The sequence below is a fragment of the Lipotes vexillifer genome, unplaced genomic scaffold, assembly GCF_000442215.2.
Source record: "Lipotes vexillifer unplaced genomic scaffold, Lipotes_vexillifer_v1.1 scaffold217, whole genome shotgun sequence".
Classification (NCBI taxonomy): Eukaryota; Metazoa; Chordata; class Mammalia; order Artiodactyla; family Lipotidae; genus Lipotes; species Lipotes vexillifer.
The window spans coordinates 41,144-53,418 of NW_006788200.1; the positions used below are offsets into that span (position 1 = coordinate 41,144).

General features: G+C 38.8%; 1 protein-coding gene across 4 annotated transcripts in view; it reads right to left on the minus strand.

Moving 5' to 3' along the window:
* Positions 1–1,129: 1,129 nt before the first annotated feature.
* The window catches only part of ACSL6 (acyl-CoA synthetase long chain family member 6), a 61,803-nt gene continuing 50,657 nt past the window's right edge, over positions 1,130–12,275 (minus strand). For all 4 annotated transcript variants that reach the window (XM_007461320.1, XM_007461322.1, XM_007461321.1 and 1 more), the window contains 4 exons: positions 12,156–12,275; positions 11,028–11,129; positions 10,013–10,084; positions 1,130–1,267 (listed from right to left, as the gene is read on the minus strand). In XM_007461320.1, the coding sequence (XP_007461382.1) occupies positions 1,130–1,267; positions 10,013–10,084; positions 11,028–11,129; positions 12,156–12,275 (432 nt within the window). The remainder of the gene's footprint in view (positions 1,268–10,012; positions 10,085–11,027; positions 11,130–12,155) is intronic.

Sequence of the window (12,275 nt, forward strand, 5' to 3'; positions counted from 1 at the left end):
TGCATGAAATTATTTCCCAAGGAGATATTTATCTATGATGGACGTAAATAGTTTTCTAGGGGTATTTTGAAGAGGTTCTTCAAACTTACGTTGTTGAAAAATTATTTCATTTGGAAATAACATCCCCCCGCTCCCTACATCCTGCCGTGATAATCTCTTACTGGAAGAAAGTGAAGCTGTTCAGAATTATTGCCATATGGGTTTCCCAGGCCTGGCATGGACACATTGAAAATGGGAAGACTGGAAGAACCCAGCAAGGAACATCAGTATATTAATTGCTGCCCACCCTGAGAAATAATTCTGGGTTTCTTCTCCCAAGTCTTCCCTAAAGGTCCATTCATTGCAGAGTCAAACAGACATCTTTTATAATTCATGTGGTAAGACATCCATGAATATACACATACTACCCTTGAAGTAGTTGTACATTACATTTCTTTCCAGGTAGCTCCTTAATATTTGAATGAGCTTAATAAATAAGAAAATGTATTGAAAGATCTTTGTAAAATGTTATGTAAATACATTTGTTTTAAGAATATTTGCATTCTTCATAAATAAAAGTAAAAATTGGAGAGAAAATTTTTTCACGTCAATGAGGATTGTTATGTTTAAAGAATCTGAAGTTATATAGAATGTGAACTATCATGCTTTGTTTCAGAATGATTCTGTATTAGTTTTAATTTTTTAAGTCTGATTTAATTGTGATTTTGACCATCAGTTATTGAATGAGGTAGTCCACATTGCCTAGATATTTGCTGTACCTGGTTACTATTCCACAAATAATTAAGTACAGTATATCAGTTATGTTTTTCCTTTATGTTTAATAGAAGTTCTGTGAACACTGAGAATATATTACTTTTAGTGGTACACAGTTCTTGAGAAAAGTCTTGATTTTTACAATGCCATTTGTGATATTTTTAGCAGCTTACTACAATATCATTGTAATAAAAATAAAGTATACTCGGTGATGAGAGAGAAAATATTGTTAAAGACCTCTTGGGACAGGAAGAGGCTCAGTCATAAGGTCACGTGCTTTTCATTTTCAGCTGCATCATTCTGACACGTTACTTTCAAAAAATAACTATAATATTGCTACATTGTCCATTATACTGAGAAGAACTTCCCTTGAACTTCACATGGAGATTGAGTAAAGCTCTTCTATTTGTTTTCTGAAGTACTCTCTCAGCTCAGGTCTCTTAGCCTTTAGTGTTGGTGTCAGCAAGCCATTTTGAACTGAGAACATATCAGAGTGGATGTGAATGGCTTTAACCTAAAAACCAAATGCAGAATATATCTTTATCAGGAATATAACACAGCATTCATAGCATACATGATAAAAGTAGACAGGCATATGGGAATAGAAATATTGATATAAAAACACTATGCCTATTTAAAAGTCAGAGTTATCCTAATAACATTTCATCCTATTTGATATGTCTGAAAGCCACCTTTTTTCCTTCTTACTCCTCCATTTAGCTAGTCAACAGAAATGAGTTAGTTCCTTACTCTGTGCCAGGCACTGAGGACACAAAGAGGGATCATGAGCACCCCTGCCCTCGGGGAGTGCACACTGGAATCCAGTAGAGCAGACACACTGGGCAATTATTAGACAATGTGGTATACACAGGATGAAGGGCACCTAACTCAGTTATGGCAGGGAAGAGAGAGGAACAGTCAGGGAAGCCTTCTCAAATCAGGTGGGTGTTAAAGGACGAGTAAGAGTTAACCAGCAAAGGAGGAGAGGGGGTGGAGAAGGGCATTTCCAGGCAGAGGCAACCCTATGAACAAAGCTACGGGAGTGAGAAATGGCAGAGTATGAAAAAGGAAATCCAAGTGATTTCTGTTGTAGTTACATAAAGTAGGAGGCAAAGTGGGTGAGAGATGAAGCTGAAGTGGTAGATGGGGCAGTTTATAGAGGAAGACAGTAGGAGATTTTTATACAGGGCAGTGACATGGCTGAATATACAATTTATAAAGATCTCTCCAAGAGAAATGTGAAGATGGCTTTTAAGAATGTTAAGATTAGAAGCAGGGAAACCAATCAGAAGGACCTGACCAATCCACAGGAGAGAAGAAGATAAGGGCCTGCACCTACAGAAGTGGCAGAGACAGAGAGAAGTAAGCAGTTCTAAGAGCGATTTAGAGATGAATGGGCAGGATGTAATAAAGAAGGAGTTAGCCTTGAGGACTTGCAGGTTTCTGGCTTGGAGGGCTGCGTGGACAGTGGTGCCATTCATAAGGAGAAATATAAAGTCTAGGGGGGGACATGACGAGTCTGCATTAAAAAAAAAAAATTCTGCCAGAAAATGTGATCACATTGTTGGAAGGAGGAATGGAGGGATCAGACTTAGTGTTCGTGTTGCCTATTTCCATGAGGCAGATTCCAGGCCTCCTCATGCAAAGTCTCTTTGCAAGCCTGAATGGGGGACCAGAGAGATAGATGAACTAACCCGGGAGGGCCTGGGCAGTCTCCTCCCACGTGAGATTCCAGCTGAAAGGGTGACTGTCAGTTCAACCAGAATTTTATGATCTAGGCTTGAGCTGAATCCTGGAGTGACAGTGTCTCTAAGAAATTGTATCCTGACTGACAACTGGGTCTACATTCGATTATTTTGTTGAGACAACAGATCCATGTTATTAAATAGCAAATGAATTGCTATATACAGACTTTAAAAAATTAACTCAAAATATATGCGCTAAATACATATATATTTTTACTTGTTGTTTGCTTAATTGGCATTTATTGAGCAACTACCATGTGTCAGGTATAGTGTAAGGCACCAGGGATACAAAGAAGAACAAGACACAATCTCTGCACACATGGAGCTTACAATCTAATGAGGGATGCTGCAGTATGATAATACTACTATAGGGACGAGCAGTTTTGTCAGTTGCTTTCCCAGTATCACTCCCTATCTTCCATGCTAATAAAACCCAGGTTTTGTTTGGGGCCAAAATGGTCTATGTAAACTATGACAATCCTATGTCCTGATTTCCCAGGCTCCCTTGCAGTTAAGGTGTAGTCATAAGATCCATCTGTGGCTAGTGAGAAGGGAAAGTTTTTGCTTTCCTAATAAAAGGTTCAGACATACCTATTTCTACCCACTCTCTTTTTTTCCTTTCTTGAATATAGACAATGTTCAAAGCTGTAGCAGCCACATAAAGTGATAAGCCAACATACTAAGAAGGGAGAGTGGAAAGATAGGCAGAGCCTAGGTCTTTGAGAACCTGTACCTGCCTTGGACTGCCTATGTTCGGACTTCGTATGTGAGAACACCAAAAAAATACACCCTATGTGTTTAAGACCCTGAGGGTTTTCTTTTAGAGCTGAATGCCTTTCTGATATAGCACCTAACCCAGTCTCTGGAGCAGGATTCATTGAAAAGGGATGCTTGAGTTGAACTCTGGAGGATAAGTAGGCTTTGGCCAGATGAAGATAGCAAGGGGAAGGGAGAGGCTGTTATATGGCTCTAGGCAGAGGCAACATGTGCCAAAACACACTTGGGACATCACAAGTATAGGCTGCAGCAGGTGATACAAATAAAGAAGAAAGAGATGGAGCTGGGGAGATAGGCTGGGGCCAAATTACAAAGGATCAATATGCCAAGGTAGGGACTTTGAACTTAATTCTTTAAACAATTTTTAATCAGTGAGAGACAGTACTAGAATGCATCTTTGGAAAGATTACCCTGTTAAGAGAGGATTAAAATAAGGTAAAAGAGGAAGCTGGAAGACCAGCCAAAAGGCAAGATTGATGGTGATTTAGGCTATAAAGTTGGCTGTGGAGATGGAAATAGATTTGGGGAGTAGAAAGGACAGGACTTACAATTGGTTTGGGTAATTGATAGAGAAAGAGATTTTAAGACTGGCTCTAGATTTCTGCTTGAGCAGAAAAACTGGAGGAGGAGCAGAAAGATTCTTTGGAGGCAGGAAGATCAAGTATTCATGTCAAGTTTGAAATGCTTCTGAGACATGCAAGTGGTTTTTGGACATTGGATATATTAGTATTAGTATGTAGGACACAGCTTCAGCCTGGGCTTGAGACAGAGGAGTTTCTTGAGGAGTAGAAAGGAACGGGGCCGTGGGTTACAGAAGCCAGGAGAACAGGAGTGAAAGGTTACTGTGGCATATGTTACTGTCATATGAGAATTGTTAATTAAAATCAATGGATACAATCAGGAAATGACTTATTTCAAAAATCAGTCTATGCACCATCTCACACCCATTAGGCTGGCTATTATCCAGAAAACAGAAATAACAAGTGTTGGTGAGGATATAGAGAAACTGGAATATATACCCAAAAGGACTGAAAGCAGGATCTCAAAGAGATATTTGTAAATCCATGTTCATAGCAGCATTATTCACAATAGCTAAAACAGGGAAGCAACGCAAATGTCCATCAGCAGATGAATGGATAGGCAAAATGTGGCATAGACATACAATGGAATATTATTTATATAAAGTAAGGAAATTCTGACATATGCTACAACATGGATGAACTTTGAGGGCGTTAGGCTAAGTGAAATAAGCCAGTCACAAAAACACAAGTACTTAGAGTAGTCAAAGTCATAGGGACAGAAAGTGAAATGGTGGTTTCTGGAGGCTGGGGGGAGGGAGGGAATTGGGAGTTATTGTTCAAGGGGTACAGAGTTTCATTCTACAAAATGAAAAGAGTTACAGAGATGGATGGTGGGGATGGTTGTACAACATTATGAATATATTAATGCCACTGAACTGCACACATAAAAAATGGTTAAGATGGTAAATTTTATGTTATGTGTATTTAACCACCAAAAATTTAAAAATTGGAAAAAATCAATGTATGCAAATAGTTGTAAAAACTTCAACATGTCAGTGATTCTTTTCCAAATCTCTGATGCTAACAGTCTAGTGTCCTGGCAGGTTGGTATTGTAATATGACAAAGAAGTATTTCCTCAGAAAATTCTCCATTGCATTCACTGATTTTTCAGATCAAAGCCTCAATATACAAAGAAGACCCCTAAAACAGCTACACTTTCTACTTCTTAAAAAGTTTTTAAGAAAAATTCTAACAAATTCTGGCATTTTTTAAACCCATGCTTGTAATTTTAAAATGTGATAATTTTCAAATGAGCACAGCATTAATAAATGAGATTCATCTTTGTCTCTATAGAAATTTGTTCAAATGAAGGATTCACTTTTGCTATAAAAAAAATAGCATTTTAAGGGATTCGTGTGTGGTGGGAAGGGGAGGACTGGACTTTAGGCTAAAATTAAAGCTAGCATTACAGGTAGCCGCCTCAACTTTACCTTACATACTGAAAGGATTTCTACTTGGATATCCAGTATAAATAACTGGAAATCTGAGGCTCTTGGCTAAAAAGAGGCATTATCGAATGTTTAAAAATTTGTTAAGGTTCTTGTAAAAAGTGTTTTGTTTGAAAATTCTCTCAACTCCAATAAAAAATAAAATTTTTCTGAATTTTTTTCATGGCAAAATAAAAAAAATTAAAAAAGAGAAAATTCTCTCAGTGTTTTTGATGCTCAAAGAAGCAAGGATTTGGTAAGGAATAGGGCTGCCAGTTTTTGTACCCTCTGGAATATACTTTTTTCCTGATTTGTTTTGATCAAACATAAATTATCCTAGGGGATCCAAAATTCACTGGAAACAGGTCCCAAGGGAGACGTTTTCAGACCATAGTGCACTGAGAGCTAGGGGTTCTGCAGTGGCCTCTGCTGGGTGGAGGTGTAGAGGTGGAGATAGGCGTGAAGGTGGAGTGTAGACAGACATGGGTGGGATGAGGTGGGGGAGAGGCAGAAGTGCATTGGAGGCGGGGTGGGGGAGGGATAAGTGAGGGGGCTGGGTTGAGGGGTGGGAGGTAGAAGACAGGCTCTGGCTCAAGCCCCAAACCTACCAGAGCAGCACTGCTCTTATGTTTTGTACATGCTCATAAGGTGCATATAAGATGTCATCTAAGTTCTGCTACTCAAGTTCAGAAATCACCATTTGATAACAAAACTAGCTAGCCTGAAGAAAATATGAACAAAATCCAAATCAAACTTAATCCTAGATACAGTGATTTAACTTAGTAACTCATGTTTACCTCCATGAAATGAAAATCTGGCAGTGCTAATATCCTTAATTTTTTTTTTTTAAGTTCCTTTCTGATAGAAACAGTATCACATAAAGACTTCTGGCAAGTGTAAACAATCTATCCACCTTCTTCTATAAATGAAATTAATAATATAATTTTATAGGAGATGCCAATGCCAAGATACAATTTCTACAAGTGTCCTGGCAGCCTGGGTTTCAGCTCATCTGCATTCCTAACAGCATGTGGAAACATGTGTAATGGAGACAAGAGTCTATGTTCAGTACAGGGACTTGGGAGAACACCTTTGAAAATACAGCAGTGACAAGCAGAAGCTTCAAACAATACAGTACAGGGAAGATGACTCTCATAGGGAGAGCTACATACACTATTTAGATGGTAAGTAGAATGTAAAAGAAAACACTATGATCTTAGGAAGAAAGAACTGCATCTGCTGGTAGATTTTGAGTATCTGTCAAACCAGCAACCTGTAGCAGGCCTAAAGTGCTGACTGGGGCATCTGCAGTTCAATGTGGCTCTCTACAACATAGTCTCTGCCTGAGGAGAGGAAACACAATTAAATACAGTGTCGAGGGAAGCCAAGCAATATGGCACTCAGCTCACCTTTCAGCCACTTAGTGAGCAGACCAGAGTGGCACTACTGCCAGTCCCTGCTCCAGTCTGACCTACAGCCCTGGGTCTATTTAAATTTTTCCATGAAAATACCTATACAAATTGCTCCAGTGACTAAAAGTCTAATCAGTAAGTGGGAAAAAAATGAGTCAAAACAGCTTCTTTAACTGACCTTAACTGTGGGCCCCAAACCTGTAGTTAGTTTATTTTCAGAAGTAAACCAATGGTAAAACCAATTTCATTTTCTAATAAAACCAAACTGTTGAATTATGGGGAAAAAAAGGAATGAGAGTCTTTAGTCTCCCTTTATGCCTAACACAACATAAAACTTGCTTTCCAGTTTGCAATAAGCAAAGTTTTTGTTGAGAAAAGAAGGAAGGAGATGCTTAATGTTACCTCCCTTTCTGAAACTACACTCGTCACAGAAAAGTGATTCTATAGTTTTTTTTTAATTTAAAGATACTATAACATTTAAATATTATATTTGAATATAATGCCTCAAAAGTGTCAATGTATGCCAACTCATTAAGGCATAGAAATTTTCATAATTCTGAAAAAAAAAGTATTTAAAATCTTTCAATGGTATTACTTTGTGAAACACTTTAACACACAATGTTGCTTGTAGATAATAAACACAGAGTGAATAATTTAGGACAAGAGAAATTTTAAAATTTTAAATTAATTAGGGAAATGTTCAATTCATTTCTGATTTAAAGGTAAATTGATTAGGTAAGTATTCATTTCAATGACAAGAAACACAGTAAAATATATTTAGCAAGGGATTTGCAGTCAGAATTTGAAAACTGTCAAGTTTCAAAGTTCACTTTGTATTTTATATGCCTATACAAACTAATAAGGCATAGAAATGTCAAAAAAATGGTTAAATCACAGTTAAATATGCTCAGACACTTCCCAAGAACCTACATATTTTAATTATTGATAACAGTTATTTTAAATGCTTCTTATCTACTCATTAAATCTCCATAAATTGATAATGGTTGGCCTAGTTCTAGGAATTGTTTGTTTCTGGAAATCAAATTACATTAATTTTTCATCTAATTCAAAGTTTCATTCAGATCAACGCTGCCCAGTAAGTCTGAACTCCTAAAGCTTCTGTTGAATGATTTAAGCCTTGGGCTTGGATATCTATTGGGGGAGGGGGGGTAAAAATTAGCATTAAGCCTTAATTGATCATTCCTTTTTGAGGAAAAGGGAAAAGGACTAGGTGACAATAGATTATGGATTAACTCAAGTAATTTATGTTGAGCTTTGGAACACAACTAGGAGCACACACCAACAAAGAGGAGAATGAGAACAGAGAAAATGAAGAGGTAACAGCCTTGGCAATAAAACTCAGGCCTTTGGGATGCCACATGACTTCTCTGTATTTAAGGTTACCATGGCGAGGGCCGATTATAAGAGCAGAAACTTTGCTTAAGGCGTATGGAAAGTCAAGAATATGTCTCCTCTCAGTAAAAGCTCTAACTTGAGCAATGGTTAACACTGGAACCTTAACCAAAGGTTTCTTTTAAACATAAGCTTAAGAGTGGTAGTCTTTTCCAAGGAGAGGAATCTGTTACAATTCTCCACCTGCTCTGAGGCAGGTCATGCAGCCCACATCCAGCAGGGGGCATGCAAGCCTTGGGAATCACAAGGGTATCCGCAGGATCCCCAGTGCACCCCCAGTGCCCTTACAGCCATCCATTCAGGTAATAGGGAGCCCAGATCAACCAGGTCTCCAACCACTCATTTGTGGTGCCTGCTCTACAGGATCACATCTACAATCTCACAGCTCCCCGTAATGGAAGAGCAATGAAGTCAGTTTTAGCAAATTTAGAAATTTAATTATCATGCCAGAAATGACCTAGCATTCAGAAAGATAAATATGACTTGCCTGAATACCTCAGATTTTATAATTTTTTAAAATAAGGATTTATTCATCCAGGCCTTATTTGCCCTAAAACACACTGATGGATGAGGGTAAAGCAGTTTCTCTCAAGCTAGATTAATGTAAAGATCCATTTCAAAAGAAAAACAATTCCCTCAAACCCTGAAACTATATTTAGATTTCCTCACTTTGAAACTTAAGAAATTAAAAGTCTTAATCTGTGGAAATGTTTTCTAATTGTCAAACAACTGCTGTAAGAGTTTATATTTAAAACCAGTTTAAAAATGTTTTTAGGTTAACATCAAACCGAACATATATAAAGGGGCTTCCCTGGTGGCGCAGTAGTTGAGAATCTGCCTGCCAATGCAGGAGACACGGGTTCAAGCCCTGGTCCAGGAAGATCCCACATGCCGCAGAGCAACTAAGCCCGTGAGCCACAACTACTGAGCCTGTGTGCCACAACTACTGAACCTAAGTGCCCCAGAGCCCATGCTCTGCAACAAGAGAAGCCACCTCAATGAGAAGCCTGTGCACCACAAAGAAGAGTAGACCCCGCTCGCCGCAACTAGAGAAAGCCCGTGCGCAGCAACGAAGACCCAACACAGCCAAAAATAAATAAATAAATAAATTTATATTAAAAAAAAAAAGAACAGATAAAATTTAAAATTCTCATAAACCTTGCAGATCCTTAATACTATATTTGGGGACACTGTTGGAGAACCATTTTATGAAAAACAATTATATTAAATACATACTAGGAAATTTTTAAAAACAGCATATTAATATTTTTCTGTTTGAAGAATTTTTCTTTTTGAATTTGTGACTAAAGAGGATTATAAATGGCATGTGTAAGTAGGACCAAGTACGCTTATGAACTCAGTTACAAAAAAGAACCCCAACCTTGCAAAGACGGAAAGTCTTAGAGGTCTGCTGTGTCCACTCCCAACACACTCTTTGTTTCCTCCTCTTTGTTCAGGGCATCCTGGGCTGACAGATCACTGGCCCCAGGAGTGCAATCTTTCTGATGTCCTAGCAAGTAAGTTTGCCTGCTGCAGCCAAGAAGACAGTCCCCATAAAAATAAAAATAAGACAGGACTCTGGTCTTGAGTACTGCACGCAGCTTGGAGACACACCATGTAGATGTGCTCTACCAGTTATGGCTAGGGTAATATTTCAGCTTTATGAACATCTGTGATTATGAGGACAATAAGCACAGTCTCACTCAGCATACTACCGATTTTAGTTAGGATGCAGGCTGTTGCAAAGTCAGCTTAGAACACGCCTTCAGGGTCCATTGGTACACAGCCTGCCTGCAGGCCACAGCGTGGAGGATAGGGAATCTAGGTCAGGGTCACTGTTGGTTACTTTAATTCTCATCCCTGCATAAAGGGCAGTAACAAGTATGGAGAAGGTAACAGTTACCTGTTCAAAAGAATGGAGTCCACCTTCTTTTCCTAACCTCACCATATCTTCCAAAATGGCTTTCCTCAGCTCCTGAATTGAACCATATAGGTAAAATTACAAGGCAAAAACACATTTCAAAATGGAGATAGAAGAAGCAATGAGTTGTGAGCAAAGTACAACTGGCAATCATACTCACCCCCCACCTTTCAAACCCCCAACTAGGGCTGATGCTCCCTGGCAGCAAGCCAATCACCATCCCTCATCTGGCAAGTAAGTGCCCGCATGGCCTAAGGAGTGTCCAACAACAGGCTAAGGGACCACTCAATTTTGTTTTTTAAAGCAGACCTCTGGTCAGCCTAGTGAGTCTCAGGGGCCCTGTCACCCCCAGAAGAGCCCAGGGCCTGGTGGGAGCTCTAGGGTTCATGGCTGCTGCTAAGAAACAGATCATGTGACTGAGGGGCCGATGCTGAGTCAGGGCACAGAGATCCTCTGAGTCAGGGCACAGAGATCCTGGCACAGTACATGTGCCAGGAGAAGGCTTCCGGAAGGTGTGAGTGGCAAATGTTCTAAGCAGGGAGAACTGTGCTCCTTTTTCAATTCCATGACTGTCTCTCTAAGTCCAGTAGATATAAAAGCTACCTCACATTAGGAGAGAGCAGGGCCAGTGAGTCAGAAGGCCTATTCTCACATCTGACACTGCTGTTAACCAGCTGTGGGGCTTTGGGCAAGCCGCCTCCCTCTCTGGACTCTCCTGCAAGCTGCAAAACAACAGGGCTGGACAAGCTTTCTCTGATGTCTCCTGGCTGGAAAATTCAATAGTTTATCAAGTGTTCTAAGAAGAGATATGAGCTCCTTCTACAACAATGACAAAAGACAAACCTCTGGTTTAGGATTCCCACCATTTATAAAATAAAGTTAGAAATTTCCCTATAGGTTCAAATTTCACTTGGGCTACTGTTTTTGTACGTCCTCTCATTATGCAGTATCACAGAAGGTCCAGCAGTCTTTTGGGGAACAGCCCCAAGGTACAGACCTTATTTGTGCAGAGCTCTGCATACGTCCCTTCAATTCCTCTCTTCTGGGCCCAAGAGGGCATGACTTCTGGGTCGGGCACGACAATGCCCACCAAAAAGGCCTGCGATCCCACCAAAGGAAAACACAGTTATGACAAAAGCTTTTAAAGTGGTTATTTGTGGTCCAGCATTAAAACTAATCTCTTGGTATTCTCAGACTCTACTCTTTTCTAAAAATATGTATATGTTTATGTTATGAAACATTTCCACCAACATATCACACATTCTTGACAGAAATATTCTTGATTATTTCTGATATATTTCCCTAACTTCGTAAAAAGTTATTAATAAAAGATAAGCTTAAGAAGATTAGGAATTAGTAAGGTTAGTCCTGTATGTACCTTTGATTCTCATGCCAATCTTAAATGAGTACATCTTTAGGATACTAATCAACCAACTCTACAATCCAAAACACATACATTTCTAAGGATTTCCAGACCATTTTGAAATTGATTCATTAGTATGGTCCTCATTCTTTAAGAACACCATTTTAATTTTTAAATCATTTTCTTAAAAAATAATTTAAGTCTTTAATTACATAAATCCAATGATAGCACAGAATATATTCACAGTGATCTTTCTGACTTCAGATCTAAATGATACCAGAAAGCAGAATAAATATAAATCCTCTTCAAATAATTTAATCCTGTACTATATTAGCACATTAGCTTAATATATTAAGATATATCATCAGTATCATTATTTATAATACTGCACCTATTTATCTGTAAAGTTCTTATGTGTATTTCAAAATCAAAACAGCAGAAACCCTGAATCTTGCTTCAGCATATTACCTCAAAATTCCTCTTGGAAGTAGACAGAGCATAAGTTAAAAGTAGTGGGAATGTTATTACTACTACTTTAAGCAACTTATTTACCTAACTGCAATTTACCAAACTATAAGCAATTAAGATTTCTCCCTTAGAAAGGCATTTTCTCTCATGATCCTATACGCCAGAGAATACCAGTATCTGACTGGAAATTAATGTTCATCACTTTAATCAAATACCAGTTACTTAGAAAATCATTCCCAGAGTACTCATCAGGCCCAAAGTATGTGTGGGAGGGCTGAGGCCTAGGGGACTCACCTTTAAGCTGTCCCCATGGACATACACTTGTGCAATAGGCTCACTCCGGATGTAGATGTTCTCAATCATCTCGGGCGCAATATATTCTCCCTGAGCAAGTTTAAATATGTGCTTCTTCCG